The sequence below is a fragment of the Neomonachus schauinslandi genome, chromosome 9 (genome assembly GCF_002201575.2).
Source record: "Neomonachus schauinslandi chromosome 9, ASM220157v2, whole genome shotgun sequence".
In the NCBI taxonomy this organism is placed as follows: domain Eukaryota; kingdom Metazoa; phylum Chordata; class Mammalia; order Carnivora; family Phocidae; genus Neomonachus; species Neomonachus schauinslandi.
This window is the reverse complement of record NC_058411.1, coordinates 110,303,553-110,328,598: the sequence shown is the minus strand read 5'-3', so window position 1 is coordinate 110,328,598 and position 25,046 is coordinate 110,303,553. Positions and strand designations below refer to the sequence as shown.

The 25,046-nt window shown below is 42.9% G+C and overlaps 1 protein-coding gene across 5 annotated transcripts in view; it reads left to right on the top strand.

Moving 5' to 3' along the window:
* The first annotated feature begins 7,451 nt into the window (after positions 1-7,451).
* The window catches only part of ADPGK (ADP dependent glucokinase), a 33,372-nt gene continuing 15,777 nt past the window's right edge, over positions 7,452-25,046 (top strand). For 3 of the 5 annotated variants that reach the window (XM_044917975.1, XM_044917974.1, XM_021693921.2), the window contains exons 1-3: positions 7,481-7,741; positions 13,783-14,008; positions 17,201-17,263. In XM_044917975.1, the coding sequence (XP_044773910.1) occupies positions 7,515-7,741; positions 13,783-14,008; positions 17,201-17,263 (516 nt within the window). In that variant the 5' untranslated portion in view covers positions 7,481-7,514. Of the gene's footprint in view, positions 7,742-7,906; positions 7,969-13,782; positions 14,009-17,200; positions 17,264-25,046 lie in introns of those variants that run through there. The other 2 variants (XM_021693920.1, XM_044917977.1) reach the window with 2 other exon arrangements.

Sequence of the window (25,046 nt, the reverse complement as noted above, 5' to 3'; positions counted from 1 at the left end):
AGATTCAAATCTCAGTGCCCAATATCCCCTCCACCACTACCACAAACTCTGTAGTTTGGGGCAAGTCACTTTATCTTTCCCAACCCAGTTTCTCATCTGTAAAATAGAACAATAACCATATTATGCACTTGCTGGAAGATGTATTATTTTATTATTCAATAGTTATTTACTGATGCCGGGCACATTCTAGTCACTGATGAGGACAGACAAGTTCTCTGTTTTCACTGAATTCATATTCTAATAGGATGAGATCACAATAAACAAATAAATTAATAAACAAATGAGAAACACCCACTGTTGATAAGTTCTAGACAGAAAATAACAGAGGGAGAGGGGGTAGAGACCCACAGGCTGATGAGATTATATTGTTTGGTCAGGGAAGCTCTCTCTGAGCAGACTGAGACATTAGTGATGGAAAGCAGCCAGGCATGCAAAGATCATGGGGAAGAAGCTGGGTAAAGGGTACAGGGAAACTCTGCACTATTTTTGCAACTTCCTGTAAATATATAACTATTTCAAAATAAAAATTTTTTAAAGCAACTATTGATACACACTACAGCCTAAGTGAATATCAAAACAGCTATGCTGAGTGAAAGAAACCAGATCAAAAAAAGGACATACTGTATGATTTCATTTATATAAAATTCTGGGAAGTGTAAACTGATCTATAGTGACAGAGAGCCAATTACTGATTGCCTGGGTATAGGGTAGGGAGGGGGGAATGTTCGGGAAGGAAGGATTACAAAGAGACATGAGGAGTCTTTTGGGAGTGATGGGTATGTTTATTATCTTGATTGTAGTGATGGTTTCAAGATGCATACATATGGTAAACTTATCAAATCATACACTCTAAATATTGTGCAGTTACTATATGTCAATTTTACCTCTATAATGGGATTAAGAAACATTACATGCCTAAAAATAAACAATGCTAAAGATATGCAAAGCCTCTACACTGAAGCTGAGTATGTTACTGCGAGACATTTAGGTAGATCTAAATAAATGAAGAGATCTACCATAGTCTTAGATTGGACAACTCACAATTGTAAAGATGGCAATCCTTCCCAAACTGAAACTGATCAAGATCCTAACTGGTTTGTTTGTTTGTTTTTGATATGTCAATTTGAAAATGTATATGGGAGTGAAAAAGGGTCAAGGATAGCCAAGATGCTCTTGAAAAATAGTGTGTAAGAACCTACATTATCAGAGATCAAGATAGTGAGGTACTGGTATGAGGATACGTAGACCAATGAAACAGAATAAAGGCCCAGAAACAGATCCACGCATATATGAACACTAGATATAGGACAGAGGTGGGAATGCAGGTCATTGAGATATAGCCAGTAAAATACACTGGGTCAACTGGGTACCTCTCCCATAATACACAAAAATCAGTTCCAAGGTGGATTAAACCCCTAACCATGAAAGGCAAAATCATACAGCTCTGAGAAGGGAATATAGGGGAATATCTTCATGACCCTGGGTAGGAAAAGAGTTTTTTTAAAAAATAAGTAACAAGGGCGCCTGGGTGACTCAGTCAGTTAAGCGTCTGCCTTAGGCTCAGGTCATGATCCCAGGGTCCTGGGATTGAGCCCCGCATCGGGCTCCCTGCTCGGAGGGAAGCCTGCTTCTCCCTCTGCCTGCTGCTCTGCCTACTTGTGCTCTCAATCTCTGTCAAATAAATAAATAAATAACAAAAAATAAAAAAACAAGTAACAAAAAGTACTGATGATAAAGGAAAAGGCAGCAAGAAAAAGGAACAAACTTTTTTTTTAAAGATTTTATTTATTTATTTGAGAGAGAGAGAATGAGAGACAGAGAGCATGAGAGGGAGGAGGGTCAGAAGGAGAAGCAGACTCCCTGCCGAGCAGGGAGCCCGATGCGGGACTCGATCCCGGGACTCCGGGATCATGACCTGAGCCGAAGGCAGTCGCTTAACCAACTGAGCCACCCAGGCGCCCAGGAACAAACTATTAATAGCATTAAAATTATGAACTTTAGAGGCGCCTGGGTCACTCAGTCAGTTAAGCGTCTGCCTTCAGCTCAGGTCATGATCCCAGGGTCCTGGGATTGAGCCCCGCATCAGGCTCCCTGCTCAGTGGGGAGTCTGCTTCTCCTTCTGCCCCTCCCCCTGCTCATGCTTGCTCTCTCTCTGTCAAATAAATAAATAAAATCTTTTTAAAAAATAAAATTATGAACTTTATTCACTAAAGATATTATAAGGAGAATAAAAAGACAAGTGACAGGGGGTAGAAGGTATTTGCAACTAACAAAAACTTTGTCATGACCATAATAAGACACCACTACACATCCTACAGAATGGCAAAGCTTTTTTTTTAAGGGGGGGCGGGGCAGAGGGAGAGAGAGAATCTTAAGCAGGCTCCACAACCCTGAGATCATGACCTGAGTCAAAATCAAGAGTCAGATGCTTAACTGACTGAGCCACCCAGGTGCCCCCAGAATGGCAAAGCTTTAAGAACCTTTCGGTGTGTACGTGGAGCAACAGGAATTCTCATATGCATGAGCTGGCATACCGCTCTGGAAGGATGTCTGACATTATCTAGTAAAGTTGAGGACAGGTGTTTCATATGACCCAGGAATTTCACTCTTGGTTTACACCCTGAAGAAACTTATATGCATATGCATCAGCATAGTAAAGAGCAATAGTATACATAATAGTAAAAACCTGGGAAAATTCCAAACGTTCTACTTACTATACACTGAGCAAATAAATTCTAGTATTTTTATTCAGTGGAATATTATATAGAAAACAGCCGAAAATAGAAAAGGTCAACTGCACAGTGATCTATGTAAAGATGCCTGTCCTCTTTATGGTGAGAAAATGCCAGACCAACAGGGCTGAGAAGAAAATTAAAGAGAGTTCCTAGGAACCAACTGTGGCCATGGCAGGGAGTGTTTTTGTCATGTATCAACATGGTGTAGACACTGTGCTAGGCTCTTTTAAGATATGTCTACTTCTGGGCGCCTGGGTGGCTCAGTTGGTTAAGCGACTGCCTTCGGCTCAGGTCATGATCCTGGAGTCCCGGGATCGAGTCCCGCATCGGGCTCCCTGCTCGGCAGGGAGTCTGCTTCTCCTTCTGACCCTCCCCCCTCTCATGCTCTCTGTCTCTCACTCTCTCTCTCTCAAATAAATAAATAAAATCTTTAAAAAAAAAAAAAAAAAAAGATATGTCTACTTCTCACAACCCTTTGGTACAGTAGGAATTATTTTGCAAGTAAGGAAACTGAGGGACAGAAAGGTTAAATGACTTGCCTGAGATACACAGATGCTGGGTGGCAGAAGTGGAGATTTAAAACCAGGCATCAAAGCCCACATTCTTTCCGTTGGAGTAGAAGGTGTTGATTGCCTTGCAACGACTGTTCGCCCACTCTCCTTTCTTCCAGAACCCCGATTTTATCATGGCATGCCCTCTCCTCTATGCTGTCACCCTACGGACGGCAGAGCAAAAGATGGAACAAGCCTGGGCCCCTCGCCACTCTAGAGCAGCCCAGCCATGCCATACCAGGTGAACGTTTATTGCTTCCTTTTATTTTTTCCTTTATTTGTTTTTGGAAAACAACTCTGGGGCTAAGTGGTTCTAGAATTGTTAGGGTTCTTGACTCAAGAAGGAAATACAGTTAGAAGGCAAACTTTCCATTGCCTTCCAAACGTACACTGTAACTATGACAGAACCCAAATCGGATGGCTGTAACATGCTGCAGGACCTACAATAGAGCTGGCTTACACAGCCTGCAGAGGAGTACCAACCCAGAGGCCCCTGAGTGTGAAAGGCCTACAGCGGCCAGTGTGAGAGCTTTGTCCCAGCAGTGTGGGACATCCAAGAAAGCACTGTGGGACAGGGCCATGCTTCACCCTGCCCCCTACTCATTTGCCCTATGAAGCTCATAGGCCCCTGCCACATAAGAAGCCCCAGACAGTTCTGCCCCTCCCACTTTCCCACACTTAGCACTTCCTCCTAGTCCAAAGCAGTTAACCCCAAAGTGGAAATCCACAGCCACCACACTGTTACATCCTCACAAACTAAGAAGTTCTCTGCCCCAATCTGTGTTCAGCAATCCTCCTAGATCTTCTAGTGCCCTCCTGATGGCAGGTGAGGGAGGAGGGTGTCTGATTGCCCAGGGCTGTGGCTGCAGACATAACACTTTCTCTGTTCAGATGCTGGAATCCTTTATTCCTTCTGGTGGCAGGGCGGGGGGGGGGGGGGGGGGGGGGGTTTTAATCCCAGGATCCTGAGATCATGACCTGAGCAGAAACCAAGAGTTGCACGGTTGGAGGCTTAACCGATTGAGCCACCCAGGCACCCCTCCTTAGTTTTCTATAACCTTCAAAGCTGTGCCCTGACTCCGGCCTTTGGGTGTGGCCTTGGTGGGCTGTGTCCCTGGCATCAGCAAAGGCCTTGACACAGTGTGGACTTCGGAGAGCAGCTTGGATGAAACCCCAGAGGCCTGGAACTGTGGAAAAGTGGGTTAGCCCGGCTTACATAAGGACTATTTGGTACCATTTTAGTTTCTGTTCCAATGTGGGAACAAACTTGCTCCTTAAAACCCTTCAGATCACAGGAGTGCTGTTGACTTATGTTTATGTCAAAGCCAAAGCCTCAGGCTAATTTGGGAACTGACAGGATTCTGCTAATTCCTTATATAAATATGGGATCTGCATCCTGGCCTTCCAGGTCAGGGTCTTGGGTAGGACAACTGGAGCCTCCATTTGTCTCTGAATTTTCTGGAACCAAATTGCTTTTTTCTCTCATTTCAAGGTCCTAGGAGAGAGAACCAACAGCAAAGGCCATGTCTGGAAGCCATTTGGGTGGGGGAAGGGGTGTCTTGAGGCCTGCCCAGATCTTTTCTCTTTGTTCAGCCTAGCGAATGGAGCCACGGCTGCCCACTCCGGGCTCTTTTGTAGAATTGCCCCCAGAAATCTGACTTCTAGAAAAACAGTAAGCTTGCAACGCATTCCAGATCTAAAAAGATAATGATCAGAATCTGAAATGACTATTTTTCATTAAGGAAGTATTTCAAGAGGGACTGCAGTACCCAAAGAGCTGACTGCTTGCCCCTGAGCCCCTGATGAGGAGTGAGAAGGAATTAAGACCCCTGGGATTGTGTATGTGACCAGAAGTCACATCAGATTCTGCCACGACCCGCAAGTGTAGCTGATATTCTTCCTACAGCTCCTGCTATTCTCAGGAGGAACTGAGGTCCAGACTCTGGGCCCTTTGTCCAGCCCTGCCACCACCCACAATACAAAGCTACACTGAGCCACCAACCAGCAAGCACCCCAGAGCAACCTTGATAATGAGCAGATGGGGCCATGCTTGCTGCTGCAGTATCAGCACCCCATTCGGACTTTCACATGAGAAATAAACTTCCACTTTGTTCCAGTGGCTGCTGTTTTGTCTCCGTGGCTAAATCAAAAGTTCTAGTATCATATATTTTAAAGTTGCAAAGAGAGTGGATTTTAAATATTCTTATCACAAGAAAAAATTTTGTCACTGTGAGGTAGTGATGTTAACTAAACTTACTGTGGTAATCATTGTGCAACATATACATGTATCAAATCATTATGCTGGACACCTTAAACTTATAGTATTATAACTGTGTGTCAATTGATATGTCAATTATATCTTAATAAAACTGAGGGAGTGGTGGCCGGCGGGGGGGGGGGGGTTGTTCTGGCAAGCCTAGAAAGCAGCAGAAGAATTAGGTTCAAAGAAAGTGTTTTGGCAGTTCAGCAGCTATCTCCGGAGCCCGAAGGGAAGGCCCCAGGTAGCTTTCTCTCCACATCGCTCTGGTGTGGAGCATTCCCGTTTCTCTAGGCCTGTCTGCTCCATAGACCTCCCATAGTTCAGCTTCCTGAGCTCCTCCAAAACTTCACCTTGGAAATATATTTAACTAACTCTATCTGACCTTCAAGCCTATGTGATCCTGTGGGTCCAGGAAAAAAACAAAAAACAAAAACTAGCAACAGACTCCTGACTCTTGGTCCAAATTCTCGATAGAGAGAAGTATTCTCTAAGCTTTGTGCGGTGGCAGTGTTGTAGCCAATGAGGTTTATCCAATTAATTGAGAAGTGTTCTTTGGCATCAGTGGATACCCTGCTTTTGAGTTAGGCGCTGGTTGAGTCTCTCTGGGATGGTAGGGAAACCTGCCCACCGCGGGCCATGAGAGAGAGCAGTTTCTCTAGGAACTGATTCGACATGCCTACCTGAGGAGAGAGAAGGGAAAGGCAACTCTAGAGAAGACACTTTGATGGTTCCACACAAATCTCATTGGCTCCTTGGCTTCTGTCTTTTACGTGGCAGCCCAAATCTCTTCCTGTGTCAACATCTCCTTTGAAAAGGCGGCTATAATCAGGTAAACTGGGTGAGGTGAGCTAGGGGAAGGTAGATGGCCAGGATGGGGAAGTGTGTGATGTGGGGCTGGGGAGGGGGATGAACCCTATTGCCCAAGATCAAAGCTAGGGAAATAAAGTTTCATTGCCAAGTCCAAAGGTCAGGCGCAGTGGAAAATCGGACACAAAGCCAAGGTCAGGAGCCAGCAGAACTAGAAAAAAAAAAAGGAATAGGCCAAGGAAGAATAATAGGCGGTACACGGTGGCTGCTGAGGAGATGGTAACAAGCCTAGCTCCACTGCTCTTAACGTACGCTCATACACAGAAGGGTCACAACGAGGAAGACGGAGCCTGCCTGGGCTGAAGCCCTATCACCAACGGAAAAGAGGAGAAACCAGTGTTTCTTAACCCAAGTCCATAAACTCCGTAACACAAGCCTGTGTTCATTTGTGCGTTTTTCTGATATTGTTAAAGGGAACAGCGCCCCCAAGAGGGTTACTTTAAGGCCTGATTCTGGTCGTCCCGCGAGAGGGATCACTGCGGGGTCTCCCGTCTTGGCGTAGGCCTCGAGCGGCCGAAAGCTTCGGCTACCCTCTAAGGAAGCGGAATCCCCCCGCCTCGCGTGCCCCAGGGGGCTCGCTGCGGCGCGGCTGCCGTCTGAGCTAATTCCCCCGGGGTGAAAGAGGAAGACTTAAGTCAGCGGTGGAGGACGGACACACTCGCGGAGGGACGAATTAAAAGAGGGGGAGCGTGACTGGTGCCCCTCCGAGCAACTGCAGGCGCTGCCCAAATGCGGACATTGACGGCTCAAAGATTAGCGTGAGCCTGGCCTGCTTCTTCATAATGCGTCCGTTCCGTCGTACGGGTTAAACAAACGTACCCTCGCACTTCTGGTGTGGTCCGTCTGGAGTCCCGGGAAGGCGCCCCGGCCCGGGTTCGCGTTCTGGCCTTTGTCCCACCTCCTCCAGGGCCGTGCAACTGCGCCCCGCCCAGCTCCGCCACTGGCACCAGGGGAGCGGCGCAGAGCCCCGCCCCCAGCCCGCCCCTCGGGGGCCGTGGCGCGCGGGCGTGACGTGGCGCGTGTCGACGTTGGCGCACGCCGAGACGGAAGAGGCGCGGGCTGGGAAAGGAGCGGGCTGGCGGCTGCGGCGCTACTGTCCCCATGGCGTTGTGGCGCGGCTCTGCGTACGCCGGCTTCCTGGCGCTGGCGGTGGGCTGTGTCCTCCTGCTAGACCCGCAGCTGCCCAGCTTGGCGCTCCGCTCGCTGTGGAGCTCGCTACAGCTGGCGCCCGCGCCCCCAGGACCCGGCTCCCCTGAGGGCCGCTTGGCGGCCGCCTGGGACGCGCTCATCGTACTGCCGGCCCGGCGTTGGCGCCGCGTGGCCGTGGGGTGAGTGCCTGCGGGCCCTGCGTCTCTGGGTCTCTCCAGGAGGTGCGGGTGCTCCGGGCCTCCGAGCGCCGCCTTGGCGGAGTTCCGGCTGCTGGGGAGCTAGGAGGTAGAACCGCGCGGAAACGGGTTCCCAGACGTCCCCCGGGAGGCTCCTAGGCGCTGGTGTCCACGCTGCCTTCTTGGCGAGAAGCGTCGGATGTCTGGGACCAGCCCTGTTCGTCACTGCTGTAAGGACTCAGCATACTGCTTTTTCCTCTTGCCTGGTCCCTGCGCCCTTCTCTCATTTCGGTAGGACCAGCCTAATAGCCTCTTGCAAATCCCGCGCAGCCTAACACCCTCATGTACCAGTCTCCTTCATTCCTGTTTCGGTTCTTTTGGCGACTGCGTTTTTGCGGCAACCGATTTGACGGCATTCGCCTTCCTCTGAACTTCTTGAGTGAGGGGCGTGGTCACTGAGGAGTGACCTCTGCTTTAGCTACCGACTTTCTCTTTCTTGTTTCCCCCCCCCCCCTTTTTTTTAAGGTTTTATTTATTTATTTGAGAGAGAATGAGAGACAGCATGAGAGGGAGGAGGGTCAGAGGGAGAAGCAGACTCCCTGCCGAGCAGGGAGCCCGATGCGGGACTCGATCCCGGGACTCCGGGATCATGACCTGAGCCGAAGGCAGTCGCTTAACCAACTGAGCCACCCAGGCGACCCGTTTCCCCTTTCTTAATACCATAGTCTGGGAGACCACCACTCTACTGAAACTACTCTCAAAGCTCACTGGTGACTTGTTGATTTTCCAATTCAGCTGTCTTTTTTTAGTCTTCGTTGTCAACTCCCTGCAGTTCTTCCACCAGCTAAACTTGCTCTTCTTGAAACTCTTTTCTTCTCCTGACTTCAGTGACATTGCATATTTACAGTTCTCCCAACTCACAGTGCCTCCTTTCTTTGTATTCCTCATTGTTCCCTTCACACTAACTTTAAATCCTGTCTCAGTTCAACTTAAATATCTTGCCATCAGCTCAGAAGCACGATACAAAAGCAGACCTTCTACGAAGTACTCTGCTAGTGTTTGTGAGTACTGGGGCAAGGGTAAGGTAGAGCAAAGTTATCCTGAAGATTAAACGAAATAATTGTGTAATCTTGCATGGCGTCTTCTGTAAAGAGCAGGCAAATGTTAGTATTTTTTTTTTAATATTTAAGTAATCTCTACATCCAATGTGGGCCTCAAATTTGACCCTGAGGTCAAGAGTCGAATGCTTCATGTGCTGAGCCGGCCAGGCACCTCATTAGTACTTTTTTTTTAATCAGCATATCGTTTCTTGAGATATATCTCCTTTTACCTCTTTTTTCAAGTTCAGGCCCTTTCAGCCACTTCCTTATCAGTTTCGGTTCTTTTTTTTTTTTTTAAGATTTTATTTATTTTGAGAGAAAGTGCACAGGTGCGAGTGTCAGGGGGAGGCAGAGAGAGAATCTCAAGCAGAGTCCACGCTGAGTGCAGAGCCCAACGTGGGGCTCGGTCTCGTGACCCTGAGATCATGACCTGAGCTGAAATCAAGAGTCAGATGCTTAACGGACTGAGCCACCCAGGCACCCCTCCCTATCAGTTTCTTAAGTGTCCTCCCTGGCTTTATGCAGGTTCAGCAGATACCAGCAACTACAGGGTATGTGTCAGGTCTGTGCTAGGTTCTGAGGATGCAGAAATGGGTGAAGCAAGGTCCCGGCCTCATTTGTTGAAAACATATATTCATTATTAGTGTTCCAGCTGGCATGACAGAATACCAGCTTCATTTGAAATCCCACAAGCAGGTACGCTGCCCCTCCTTTGAAATCTAACCTGCTATCTTCCAACACAATCTTGTTCGTTTTTCTTAATCTCCCTTACAGCAACAATGTGGCATGAACACAGAGACAGAAACGGGCTTACCTTGTGCCTCTGGTACTTGACAGCTGTGTAATCTTGGGCCAATCAATACTTATAAGCTTCTGTAAAAACTGGATGACAATATTTGTATCTACCTACTTAAGGTTGTTAGTAGCAGAAGCTGAGCTATCAGCTGACAGGCTGAAGTTTAGGAGCATATTGAGGAGCAGGCTTACAGGCTTTGAAGATGCCAATAGTTAGGTCGAGGTCAGAGAGTATGGGATCACACCAGAGGAGAACAAGAAAAGAAGGTAAATGGCAAGGGTGGGGTTCTGGGAGGCACCAGCATGTAAGGGGCTGGTGGAAAGGACCCAGAGAAATAAAGGATAGGAGCCCACTACCGTATCTTTCTAAGATGTGCCACCTCCCCTGCTTCAGAATCGGATTCTGGTGCCAAAGACTCATTGGGTGAATGATGAACCTAGTGTTCATTCCCCAATACGTGGCTTCACCCTGACCTTTGAAACCTACCTTACTCTACTCCTCTGTTTAACTCTCCATTCTAACTAGATCAACATTCTTATTGTACCCAGAAAAAAAGTTAATCCCTTCATTCGCATCTTTGCTTGTGCATGCTCCCTGTGAGAACTTTAGTATCAGAAATCTGGGTTTGAATTTAGGCTTTTCCAGTTGTGGAATGGTAGTCAACCCCCAGCTTCAACTTTTCTCAGCTGAAAGCAGTGTGACTACTTCCCTATCTTATCGCATTTTGCAAATTGGTGTGGCCTGTCTGCAAATGCCTGCCTTATATTCAGTGCTTCATAATACCAGGCTTCTTTCTCTGTCCAGAGCGCCATCCCGAGTTCAGCCCAGGGACCACTGCCCCCGCCCCTTTGGATTTCTCTTCTCTGCAGTTCTGCATCTTATGGTGATTATGATTACCTATTGCAGTATCTCAGGTATAGTGTTAAAAAGCTAGGAAGAAGCTAAGGAAACATTTTACAGATAATGAAGCAGAAGGGAGGTGATGAGAACCACCATCCTTGCTTTTAAAGACCTTGCAGTCTAGAAGGGGAACTGTGCCCCTTCCCCCACCCCTCAAGAGCCTTGGCTCTTGGCTCTTCCAGCCCAGGCTCCCCTACCCTTCTAGCCCTTCCTGTTGTTTGGACATTCAGCATTGCTTTATTTTCCAGTTATTTCACCTGTGTCTTCGTTTTCTCCAAACTCACATTATGATCTTTTATACATTTCTTTTTTTTTTTTTAAGATTTTATTTATTTGAGAGAGAGAGAGACAGTGAGAGAGGGAACACAAGCAGGGGGAGTGGAAGAGGGAGAAGCAGGCTTCCTGCTGAGCACAGGACCCCAGGATCATGACCTGAGCCAAAGGCAGATGCTTAACGACTGAGCCACCCAGGCGCCCCTCTGTTAGACATTTCTTACTCAACTGTGAAATTCTGCCTAATGTCAAATGAGCATAATTTTGTCTTCTGGTTCTTTTGCTCCCTGCCTCCCTCCCTTTAATTCCTGAGAATAAAGCACCATAGGTAATGTGCTTGTTTACATTCCTGGATGCTATTGAATTGAGGTAAGAGCAGAGGAAGATTCTTGCTCTGGTTAAAGTATAACTAGAAAGCACATGGAGAGGTACTTAGTTGGGTATCTGGCATGTAGATGTTTAGTGATCTTTTTATTATTAAAAGCTACTGAATAAAATTTTTTCCTTTGTAAGATTTTTTTCCCTTGGTATTCATGACATGATGAAGTGGGCTGGTGGAAAATATTCCTATGGTAGGTACATATTTTTAACTCAAAATTAGTTCTGTTGGGTTTTGTCTTGTGTTGCAAAATATGTTGAACGTTGTTCCTTTTGGTTATAGGAGGTTTTTGGGTTTTGTTTTGTTTTGTAACTTTTGCAAACTTCCTCCATTCTCATCTTTAAAGAACCAGACCCTATTCAGGATCTTAGTGTATTACTGGAGATGAAGACGATGTGTTTGTGCAAGCTACTGTTTTCAAATGTGGGCATCCCTCAGTGTCTGAACTTTTGCTCTCCAGACTCAGAACCCAGATCCATTGGGAAACATTTTCTAGATAGGGCTGTTGGGTGGAAATAGTGTCTCTCACTATCCAAACTTGCACTGTCTGAAACTCGGGAACCTACTTGAATCTGAGAGCCAGGGAGAGTATTCCTATTAAGAGTCTACCCTTTAGACATCTAATATTACATCCAGTAGAAATAAAGAACTAAGGAACACCCTGCATGAGGTGGAATTTAAAGACCAGTTTAAAAGGTATGCTTGGTTTATGATCAGTAGGGCTGTGAAAGGAATGTACTTTAAACATCATTAAGCACCTGCCACATGAATGTCAATGTGTTTTATGCACAGAAAAGCATAGTAACTCTTAGATTATGCCTTTAGAGTATGTGTGTATCTTTGTTTTAAAACAGTAAGAACATTTGAATATTTAAATCCTGTTTGGTGGGCAAAAATCTTTTTCAAAAGCATGGGATCCATAGGGGAAAAATTAAAGAATTCTTATGATGTGGGTACAGTCAATTTGTGTCACTAGGAGAGATGTGTCTCTTCCTTGCCCTTGTAAACCTTGCTTGAGTGATGTCAATGATGTCTAGCCTCCATACGAACCTGTTAAAAATTATATTGTTTTTTAATTATAAAAGTAGTATATGCGTATAAAGATCAGAAATCCATCTAGTGAAAAATAAAAATTCCTCTCCCTTGCCCAATTTCATTCCTTTTAGAATTTACCACCATTAATGAATTCATGTGTTAATTTCCAGATCAAGAGATCTTTTTTTTTTTAAGAGACTAGAAGGAAAACATTGTAGCTGTATTCTACACTAGAATCCAATCCTTTGGGCCTTCTTTATTGATGAGTATACTTTCTGCTTTCAAATCTGCTCAGAATTGCGCTGGAAGCCTAGCCATCCTTATCACCAGGAGCTGTTTATTGGCCTGCTGTGAGCCTTGACCTTCTCAGAGGCTTTGAGCTGTCTGTGTGGTCATCTAGCCCCATTGACAAGAATGACATCCCCAGTAGGCAGAGGCAGGAATAAAGGTGACTGTGGGGTGGGGGGCAGGAAGTCTACCTCTAGGTACCCAGATTATTTGACCCTTCTCTTTTAAGGGATGGCTTTTAACATTAAAAATATAAACCAGAACTTTTCTGTGCACACCATAGAGAGGCGGTGCCAGACAGCCACAGTGCTTTGTAATTTGGTTCTGTAGAGCCAACCAGGTGGTGCAGCATTGGCTTCTTACAGACCCTTTAAAAAGGTCTCATGGATTGGTCCAGTGAACACCTGCCAAGTGATGAATTGTTACCAGACTGCAGATGGTCCTCAGTCTTTAAGGCACCACTTAACTCTTGAAGAGTTTCAGCCAGGAGTATTTAGACATTAGGTATTTAGTGTATCTTACCACCATCCTAATATGCCTTTGGAGGGAAGGTATCTGATATTTGGCTTTTGACCAAAACTTATATTTTGCTTACTTTGCACCAAGCAGTATTCTTAAGCATATATTAACTTAATCTTCAAAACAGCTATCTGAGTCAAACACCCATATTACACCCTTTTATAAATGAGGAAATTGAGACCCGGAAATTAAAGTGACTTGCCCAAGTCACAAAGCCAGGAGGAATCCATACAGTGTGGCTTTGCCAACATTTTCTCAGAAATGCTGTATTTGTGTTATCATGATAGCTTTGTTCTGAAATGCTGAGCACCTGTTTTCTCTTTCTAGCTAGCGTAAAAGCTTGCCATGCTGGGGATGCCTGGCGGCTCAGTCGGTTAAGTGTCTGCCTTCAGCTCAGGTCATGATCCCACAGTCCTGGGATCAAGTCCCATATCGGGCTCCTTGCTCAGCATGTCTCTCTCTGTCTCTCTTTTTATCTCGCTCTCTCGCAAATAAATAAAGTCTTTAAGAAAAAAAAAAGTTTGCCATCCTGTTGGAAAGAACCCTATGTTCTGATCCTAAGACGTATGTCCAGATAAAGGAATCTTCCTTCCGCCATATGCTATTTATTTCCCAGTTCAGATTTCAGATCCGCTTCCTCGGTTTTTCTGTTTGGATACAGTTCCTGGAAACATTTCTCTGTTGTTAATGCAAAGTAGCTGCCCTGGTGCTTCTGCTTTTTCTTTCACACTGTCTCTTTCCTCCTTCCTTCCAGAGTCAATGCCTGTGTGGATGTAGTGCTCTCGGGGGTGAAGCTCTTGCAGGCACTTGGCCGGAGTCCTGGGAATGGGAAAGATCACACCATTCTGCATTCAACGAATGATCTGGAAGAAGCTTTCGTTCACTTCATGGGGAAGGGAGCCGCAGCTGAGCGCTTCTTCAGCGATAAGGAAGCTTTTCATGACATTGCCCAGATTGCATCAGAGCTCCCAGGAGCCCAGGTCTGTTTGGTTCACCAGCAGTAAATTTAAGATAAGGTGGGACACTGGACATATCAGATATTAAACTGATAATAAGGTGGGAAAGATAGCTTTTTGTAAAGTTCCTAAAAGCAACTTTTCCTCCAGTCTCTCTGGAGGGTGATTGTTGGGAATCCAGTTCTGCAGTGTTTTCCCTCTCTGTCGAACTGTGTATCTAAACTTCCATTAACTCCGCTGTTTCTAGTCAGTTCAATTCAGCCAACATTTATGAAGCATAGTTACTAAAATTTTGGTTCTGGTTCATCCAGCAAATTGCTCTTTTTTCATATTACCCAAGTTGAAGGTAGGAAAGATGCCTACTCTTGTTTGGATATTGCTTGTGGCTGGTAACATGGAATAATCGTGATATGGCTGAGTCCTTCCTGAGCAGGAGAATAAGGCCAAACAGAGCACTAGATTTAGCTTTTGCTCCCTTTGGGCAAGGGAGTCCTGGATCCTCACCTCTGCTCTGGTGGTCCAGAACCAGGTTCCTTACCTCAACATTACGGATGCTTTGGGTTGGATAATTCTTTGTTGTAGGGGCTGTCCTGCACAGGGTGAGATGTTCAGCAGCATTTCTCGCATCTACCCACTGGATCAGACAGTAGCACTCCCCTCCTTCCCTAGTTGTGACAGTTAAAAATGTCTCCAGACATGGTCAGTTGTTTCCAGGGCTAGGGAGAGGAGAAAAGCAAAATCACATTGGTTGAGAAGCGCTGGTCTAGATCAGTGGTTCTCAGACCTGAAACAGAGTCATTTGTCAGGGGGGCAGCTATTGAAACAGATTCCTGGGCCCTGCTCCCAAAGTTTCTGATTCAGTAGTTGTAGGATGGGGACTCGAGAATTTACTTCCCTTCTGGGAAGTTTCCTGGTTACATTGATGGTATTGTTCTGAGGACCTTGTTCTGAGAACCCCTGGTCTACAGGGTAGAACCTGTCAGACCTAGGGGTCCCCAAGCCCACACGGTGATCATAAACAAAGCCTTGGGGCCCACATGGTCCAGATACTTGCTTGAGGTTCACATGGAGTAAGAGGCAGTGCTGGGCCTGGAGATCCCAGGCCATCACCCCAGCATACCTGCTGCTACACGTGCCCTCACGCCTCTTGAGACTGAATTTTGATTGTTCATTTCAGTGTCTCTCCACCACCCAGTTCTTCCTACTCACCTAAAATCTTCCCTTGGCTAGTCACCCCCAGTCTGGATGTGGTTCTTGCTAGGGGAGCTCTTAATGCCATTTTTAATTGGTACTTTTCACAGGCCATTCTTTATGACCACTTTTATTTTGAGAACTGTCAAGGTAAAGTTCTTTTTGCTTTTGAAGCTTCCCATTTGAACATTAGAAGTGGGCGTGGGCGTTACCCAGCTGAGTTTGTAAAGCAGACAGCAAGCTGTTAAAATGTCAGCTGCAGTCATTTTTATAGCTGAGCTCACTAGTGAGATTCTGATCTCTTATGAAAGAATCTCTGTAGTTCTAACATGATGACAGGTCTGCTGCTAAAAGTCTTTATGATCATAGTATTTGAACCACTAATTCAATTTCTATTCTCTTCTGCCTTGATCCTACTTTTTGTTTCATAATGCAAAAAAAAAAAAAAAAAAAAGTTTTTTCTATAAAGACTTCACCTACCTTTTTGATTGTCCAAGTTATTTCTTAAAATTATGAGACCTAAAATGCTCTCCTTACCTTCCATGAGGGCGACACTTCATTTGGAATCTTTTCAAACTCCCTTAAACTGTAAGCAGATTGATAAAACAGTAGTCAATAACTCTTTCATGAAAAATCAAAATCCACTTCATGGAATCTTAATATTTTTCCCCAAGATTTTTAGTAAATTCTTCTGGCCATAATAGTCAAATAAAAATTCATGCTAACATGTGAAAAGACCAAATTTTAGCCTATATATCACAGAAAGCTTTAAATTTACCTATAGGAAGCGGTTACTGTTTACCTGAATCTGGAGATTGGTCAACACGAAGCTTAGGATGAAAGCAGTGTCTAGAATCTAGAATTGAATTGTTTAGTCTGTGCCTCTGCATGTGGCCGAGGACTGGAAGGTGAGATGGTGGCATTCCATCTGGGCAAGAGTATTGATTAGGCTTCTCAGTTTTCATAATGGAGCATCAGCCTTATCTCCTACTTGTCAGGTGTCCAAAACACATGGATCCATCCTTAGTCAGCAACATGGAATATCAGCCTTGAGTCGTCTGCCTCTCCAGCACCAGGTCTGCAGCTGAAAGAGGCAGTGTTTAGGAGACATCGTTCTATGTTAGGACCCATCATACTTAGACTTGCTCCCAGGAAAGCCTTTGTATTTTCTAACACATCTTTCTCAAAATTTAGCAACAAACATCCACTGAGCACTTACTATAAGAAGACAGCCAGTCCTGCCCTGAGGGAGCTAGTCATGTACCCAGATGACAGTAGCCCAAGTGGACAAGGGCTTTAGCGGAGGCTCAAGTATGGGGGGACAGCTGTGGAGGCTGAGGTGGCAGTGGGGAAAGGGGGATAGCAAGCATGGCAGAAGAGGTGCGTGCAGCTGATTCTTGAGAAGGAAGCGGGATTTCCCAGTGCATGAGAAGGGCCAGGCATCCGGAAGAGAGGAACAGCATGTGCTAAAAGCACAAAGACAGGAAGACAGGCTCAGAGAGCTTGCAAGCATGGCGTGGGAGGGACGCGCAGGAGAGGAGGGTAGAGAAGAGAGCCCGGGGGTGGGGAGCAGATAAGGAAAGGCCTGTGTGCCTCACTTACAAGTTGGAGTTTAGTTCATTATAGTATCTACTGAATGATTTTTAGGAGGAGAGTAACACAATCATACACTCGTTTTAGTAGGACTATGGCACAGACGATAAGATTTGTCCACATTTTTCATGTTTCCTTTATCTCTTCTGGCTTCCTGAAAGCTCAAGGCCAGATTTGATCTACAGTTAAGGCAGTTATACTAATTTTCATGGTTAGCACATTTGGTTTTTTTCACCTTTGTTTAAAATTCATTGTGTCTTAACCTAGGTGGTTAAGGATTTTATTAAAACCTCATCTGTGTGTCATTGTTGTAAAGCAGCCTCAAAATTTTTTGGAAAAAAAAGACTATAAATTCAATAAATTAAAAAATTACTAAGCTTGGGTTACATGGTTTGCTAAAATACTCTCTAATAACTTTGAACTATCTTACAGCACTATGTAGGAGGAAATGCAGCTTTAATTGGACAGAAATTTGCAACCAACTCAGATTTAAAGGTAGGTCAAATTCCCAGATTAAAACCTGTATCTTTCACTAGCGTTTGAATAATTTTGGGAGCAAGAATAAATATTCATCTTATGGACCACCTCTGTGCCAGACGCTAGGTCTCTTGTTAGGATGCAATATAGTAATAGTGGGACAGTAGCAATAGCTAATGCTTCCTCAGGGCTTACTATGTGCGGGACAGTGCTTTACATAGATTATCTCAGGTAGTCCTAGCCACAGCTGAGGCCAGTTGGTGCTGTGGTTTGTACTGTAAGTGTCTTGCTTTCCACATGAAGCTTGAGGCATAGAGAGACAGTCATAGCTAATCAGAAATGGAACTGTTCTAACCTAGGACTCTGGCACCCACATTCTTAAATACTATATCACATGACAGTTGAGAGGATGTGGGCTGTGGAATCAGTACCTAGGACTGGGGAACACACAGTGATGAGAGAAAACATAGTTGGCGGTATTGATGAGCCTAGATCCAGAGTGTTAGGAAATGAAGGCCTCTAGGTGGAGGTCAGTAGGGGAGTGTCTTCAAGTCTTAAACCATTTGGTTTAAACAATTAAAAATTACTGCTGTGTTCAAAATAACATGTGAGTAAGAAGGTTCTGTGCTATGAGTTGAATAGGTTTGAGGGGAGAGGCCAGCAAGGAGGTTATTGCTCTTTTCCTACTGTAAAATGATTAAGGTTTGGATTAGAGCAGCCAGAAGGGGAGAAACAGATATATCTAAAGCCTACTAAAAATGGAATCATTTGAGGGGCGCTTGGGTGGCTCAGTTGGTTGAGCGTCTGACTCTGGACTTCCGCTCAGGGTCGTGGGATGAAGCCCTGTGTTGGGCTCTGTGCTGGGCGTGGAGCCTGCTTGAGATTCTCTCCCTCTCCCCTGCTCCCACCATGCACATGCATATGCATGTGCTCTCCCTCAAAAAAATGAAATAAGATGGAATCACTTGGTGCTAGACCATATGTGAGGACAAAGAAGATAGACTTGACAAAGATGATTCCAGAGTAAACAAACTTGACAAGTGCAGAATAGATGTGGCTACTGATGACAGAGGGGGGAACCATGAATAGTCCTCAAGTTTGGGGGAACCAGCCTGAAAATAGAAATATGGGTCAGGGACACAGAATCAAAGCCCCAGAGATACCCAGAAATACAGATAGATAACCAGCTGTTTGAGGAGGAAAAAATGCATATTGAATGGTTTTCGTATTTCAGTTTGATATGTGGTAATTACATTGGTTTTCAAATGTTAAACCAACCTGCATCCTTAGAGTAAACCTCACCTGGTTCAGATGTATTTTCCTTTTTTATACTGATGGATTCGGTTTACAAAATTTTGCACCTGAGTGGCTCAGTCGTTAAGCATCTGCCTTCGGCTCAGGTCATGATCCCAGGCTCCTGGGATCGAGCCCCTCAGTGGGAAGCCTGTTTCTCCCTGTCACACTTCCCCTGTTTGTGTTCCCTCTCTCACTGTCTCTCTGTCAAATAAATAAATAAAATCTGTAAAAAAAAATAAAAATAAATTTGCATCAGTTTCCATGAGGTCTGTATTTTCCTTGTGTGTCTGCCTGGTTTTGGTATCAGGGTAATACTGACCTTAAAAAATGAGTTGGGAAATATTTCAGTATTTTTTAAAGAGTTTATGTAGAATTGGTATGATACCTTCCTTAAATGTTTGTAGTATTCACCAGCGAAACCCTCTAGGCCTGGAGGTTTTGATGTGGGAAGGTTTTTACAACAAATTTGATTTCTTTAATAGATACAAAGAAATTCAGATTCTGTATTTCTTGAGTGGGCCTTGACGGTTTTATCTTTCAAGGAATTTGTCCATGTCATCTAAATTGTTGAATTTATTGGCATAAAATTAATTGTAATACTCTCATCCTTTTAAGATCTGTAGAATCTGTAGTGATATTATCTCTCATTCTTGATATTGATAATTTATATTGTCTTTTTTTTCTAGAAAGTTCACCTTTTTTTTAATTCAAGTACAGTTGACACAGAATATTATATTACTTTCAGATGTACAACGTAGTAATTTGACATTTACATACATTACAAAATGATTGCCGTGATAAGTATAGTTATCATCTGTCACCATACAAAGATATATTTTCTACTATATTTACTATGCTCTCCATCCCCATGACTTATTTTTAACTGGAAGTCTGTATGCTTTAATTCCCTTTACCTATTTTGCCCATTGCCCTGTCACCCTTCCCTCCCCTCTGGCAGCCATGAGTTCGTTCTATTTAGGAATTTTGTTTTGTTTGTTCATATATTTTGTTTTTCAGATTCCACGTAGAAGTAAAATCAAATTCACTTAGCACAATAACCTGTAGGCCTATCCATGTTGTTTTAGATGGCAAGGTTTCATTCTTTTTTATAGCTGAGTAATATTCTATTATATATATACAACAGATCTTCTTTAACCATTCGTCTGTCAATGGATATTTAGACTGCTTCCATATCTTGGCTGTTGTAAATAATGCTGCAGTGAACATAGGGGTACGTATATCTTTTTTTTTTTTGTAAGTAGGCTCCATGCCCAGCAAACAAAGGGCTTGAACTCATGACCCTGAGATCAAGACCTGAACTGAAGTCAAGAGTTGGATGCTTACCCAATTGAGCCGTCCAGGCGTCCCATAACTGTATCTTTTAGAATTAGTGTTTTCATTTTCTTTGGGTAAATACCCAGAGGTAGATGTGCTGGATCATACGGTATTTCTATTTTTAATTTTTTGAGGAACCTCTCTACTGTTTTCCACAGTGGTTGCACCAAATTGTTACATTCCTGTCAGTGGTGCACAGCGGTTCCTTTATATACTCATCAACGCTTGTTATTTCTTGTCTTTTTGATACTGGCCTTTCTGAAAGGCATGAGATGATCTCTCACTGTGGTTTTGGTTTGTGTTGCATTTCCCTGATGATTAGTGATGTTGAGCATCTTTTCGTGTCTGTTGGGCATCTGTATGTTTTCTTTGGAAAAATGTCTCTTCCAGTCCTCTGCCCATTTTTTAAGTAAGATTGTTTTTTTTGGTGTAAGGTATATGAGTTCCTTACATATTTAGGATATTAACCCTTGATCAGATACATCATTTTTAGATATCTCCCATTCATTAAGTTGTCTTTTCAGTCTGTTGATGATCTTGCTATGCAAAACTTTTTAGATTGATGTAGTCCCAGTTGTTTATTTTTGCTTTTGTTGCCCTTGACTGAGGACACAAATCAAAAAAAATATTGCTAAGACTGATGTCCAAGAGCTTACTATCTGTTTTAGGAGTTTTATGGTTTCAGAACTTAGATTTAAAAGACCTAAATGTAATCCATTTTGAGTTTACTTTTGGAAATGATGTAAGAAGGTGACCCAGTTCCATTCTTTTGCATGTAGATGTCCAGTTTTCCCAACTAATTTGTTTAAGAAACTGTCTTCTCCCCATTGTATATTCTTTCCTCCTTTGTCATAGATTAATTGACCACGTATTAATTGACCGTGGGTTTATTTCTGGGCTCTCTATTTTGTTCCATTGATCTTTTTTATGCCAATACCATACTGTTTCACTTAAAATAGTATTGTGTAGTGTAGCCTGAAATCTGGGAGTGTGAGCCTCCAGCTTTGTTATTCTTTCTCAAGATTGCTTTAGCTATTCAGGGTCTTTTCTGGTTCCATATAAATTTTAGTATTATTTGTTCTAGTTCTGTGAAAACATGTTATCGGTATTTCAATAGAGATTGCATTGAATCTGTAGATTGCTTTGAGTTGAATGGACATTTTAACAATATTAATTTTTCCAATCCATGAGTATGGTATATCTTTGCATTTATTTGTGTCTTTGATTTCTTTCAGCAGTGTCTTTTTAACATTTATTTATTTGAGAGAGAAAGAGCACAAGCAGGGGAAGCAGCAGGCAGGGGGAGAAGCAGGCTCCTCTCTGAGCAGGGAGCCCGATACAGGACTCTGGGATCATGACCTGAGCCGAAGGCAGACGCTTAACCGACTGAGCCACCTAGGCATCCCAACATTTTATTCTTTTTAATGCTATTGTAAATGGGATTTTTTTTCTTAATTTCTTTTTCTGTTAGTTTGTTACCATATAGAATGCAACAGATTTTTGTATATTTACTTTGTGTACTGCGACTTTACTGAATTCTTTTATTAGATCCCATAGTTTTTTGGTGGAGTCTTTGGTGTTTTCTAAATACAGTATTATGTCATCTGCAAATAGTGACTGTTTTAATTCTTCTTGACAGTCTAGGTGCCTTCTATTTCTTTTTCTTCTCTGATTGCTGTGGCTAGGACTTCCAGTACTATGTTGAATAAAAGTTGTGAGAGATGCTTCCTTCTCTTGTTCCTGATCTTGTCTTGTTCCTGATCCATTGAGTATGATGTTAGCTGTGGGTTTGTCATATATGATGGCCTTAATTATTATGATTTATGTTTTCTCTATACCCACTTTGTTGAAAGTTTTTATATTTTGTCAAATGCTTTTTTTTTTTTTGCATCTGTTGATGATCATATGATTTTTAGCCTTCATTTTGTTAATGTGGTGTATCACATTGATTAGTTTGCCAAAATTAAACCATTCTTGCATCCCACTTGGTTGTGGTGGATGATTTATGAGTAGATTCTTGCTTTTTTCTAGAGTCAGGATTTCTACCGATCTTGCCAGAACATGCACATTTGAAATTTTATTGTTGTTGTTGTTTTCTTTTTTCATTTTGTTTTATCCATCATTCTTAGCTGTTTTTCTTTAAGTTTTTATTTAAGTTCCAGTTAGTTAACATATAGTGTAATATTAGTTTCAGTAGTAGAATTCTGTGAGTCATCACTTCTGTACAACACCCAGTGCTCCTCACAAGTGCCTTCCTAATACCCATCACCCATTTAGCCCATCCCCCTGCCCACCTCCCCCAGCAAACCTCAGTTTGACTTCTTCCTTGCCAATTTGGTTGCCTTTTATTTCTTTTTGTTGTCTGGTTGCTGAGGCTAGGTCTGAATGATCTTTTTAATGTATTTGAAATGCAGTTTGTTAATATTTTGTTGAGGATTTTTGCATCTGTATTCATCAGTGATATTGACCTGTAATTTTCTGTTTTTGTAGTGTCTTTGTCTGGTTTTGGTATCAGGGTAGTGTTAGCCTGGTAGAATTAATTTGGACACGTTCCTTTGTCTCTCTCTCTCTCTTTTTAATAGTTTGAGAAAGAGGTTATAACTGTTCTTTAAATGTTTGGTAGAATTCACCTGTGAAGTCATCTGATCCTGGACTTTTGTTTGTTGGAAGTTTTTTGTTTTTTTTTTTTTTAAAGATTTTATTTATTTGACAGAGAGAGACACAGCGAGAGAGGGAACACAAGCGGGGGAGTGGGAGAGGGAGAAGCAGGCTTCCCGCGGAGCAGGGAGCCCGATGCGGGGCTCGATCCCAGGAGCCTGGGATCATGACCTGAGCCGAAGGCAGACGCATAACGACTGAGCCACCCAGGCGCCCCGTTGGAAGTTTTTTTATTACTGATTTAATTGGTCTGTTCAGGCTTTCTGTTTCTTCCTGTTTCACTCTTGGAAGGTAGTTTCTAGAATTAGTCCACTTCTTCTAGTTTGTAGGCAGTCCTCTCTTTTTTTCTTGATGACTCTGGCTAAAAGTGTATCACTTTTGTCTTTTCAGAGAACTAACCCTTAGTTTCATTGATCTTTTTTATTCTTATAGTCTCTATTTCATTTATTTTTGCTCTGCTCTTTGGTATCATTTCCTTTCTTCTGTTTTGGGTTTTGTTTGTTATCTTTTTTCTAGTTCCTTTAGGTCAAGGTTAAATTGCTTATTTGAGGTTTTTCTTATTTCTTGACATAGGCTGTATTGCTATAAACTTCCTTCTTAGAACTACTTTTGCTGTGCCCCAAAGATTTTAAAATACTGTGTTTCCGTTTTCATTCATCTCAAGGTATTTTTTTTAATTTTCTCTGATTTCTTTGTTGACCCATTGGTTGTTTAATAACATGTTTTGTTTCCACATAGTTTGCTTTTTTCCACTTTTTTTCTTGGAATGGATTTCCAGTTACCATACCACTGTAGTCTAAAAAGATGCTTGATATGATTTTGGTCTTCTTAAATTTATTGAGACTTGTTTTGTGGCCTAACATATGAATTATCCTGGAGAATGTTCCATATGCACTTGAAAAGAATGTGTATTCCGCTATTTTTAGGTGGAATATTCTGTATATATCTGTTAAGTCCACCTGGTCTAATTTGTCATTCAAAGCCACTTTCCTTATTGATTTTTGGTCTGGGTGATCTATCTGTTGATGTAAATGGGGTGTTAAAATCTCCCACTGTTATTGTATTACTGTCAATTTCTCCCTTTATGTCTGTTAATATTTGCTTTATATATTTAGGTCTCCTATGTTGGATGCGTAGGTATTTACAGTTGTTAAATCCACTTGTGGGATTGACCTCTTTATCATTATGTAATGCCCTTCTTTGTCTCATGATAGTCTTCGTTTTAAAGTCTACCTTGTCTCATTTAATATTGCTGCTCCAGCTTTTTTGTTTCCATTTGCATGGAATATCTTTTTCATCCCCTCACTTTCGGTTTGTATTTATCTTTAGGTCTGAAGTGAGTCTCTTGTAGGCAGCAAGTTCCAGTGTTTTCATCCACTCATTCACCCTTGTGTCTTTTGATTGGAGCATTTAGTGCGTTTACATTTAAAGTAATTATTGATAGGTATGTACTTATTGTGATTTTGTTCATTGTTTTCTGGTTGTTTTTATAGTTATTCTCTGTTCTTTTGCTCTCTTGCCTTGTGACTTGATGGCTTTCTTTAGTGTTGCACTTGGATTCCTTTATTTTTTGTGTATCTGTTGTAGGTTTTTGGTTTGCAGTTACCATGAGGTTCGTATATAACATCCCATATATAGCAGTCTATTTTAAATTGATGGTTGGACACATTTTAAAAGCACTATGTTGGGGCACCTGAGTGGCTCAGTTGGTTAAGCGACTGCTTTCGGCTCAGGTCATGATCCTGGAGTCCCTGGATCGAGTCCCGCATCGGGCTCCCTGCTCGGCGGGGAGCCTGCTTCTCCCTCTGACCCTCCCCACTCTCATGTGCTCTCTCTCTCTCTCATTCTCTCTGTCTCAAATAAATAAATAAAATCTTTAAAAAAAAATAAAAGCACTATGTTTTGGGGCGCCTGGGTGGCTCAGTTGGTTAAGCAACTGCGTTCGGCTCAGGTCATGATCCTGGAGTCCCGGGATCGAGTCCCGCATCGGGCTCCCTGCTCGGCAGGGAGTCTGCTTCTCCCTCTGACCCTCCCCCTCTCATGCTCTCTCTCTCTCTCATTCTCGCTCTCAAATAAATAAATAAAATCTTAAAAAAAAAAAAACACTATGTTTTGACTCCCTCCACCCCATGTTTTATGTATTTGGAATCATATTTTACATTTTTAAAAATTTTGTGTGTCTCTTAACTAGTTATTGTAGATTTAGTTGATTTTAGCCTTGTCTTTTAACCTTCACACTAACTTTATGAGTGACTTATCTACTACCTTTACTATATGTTTGCTTTTACCAGTAGAGATTTTTTCTTTCATTATTTTCTTCTAGTTACGGCCTCTTTATTTCTGCTCAAAAAAGTCTTTTAATATTTCTTATAAGGTCAGTTTATTGGTAGTGAACTCCTTTTAACTTTTGTTTGTCTGGGAAACTCTTTATCACTTTTTCAGTTCTGAATGACAGTTCTGCAGGGTACCATATCCTTGGTATCTTTGATCGTAGGTGTTTTCCTTTCAGCAC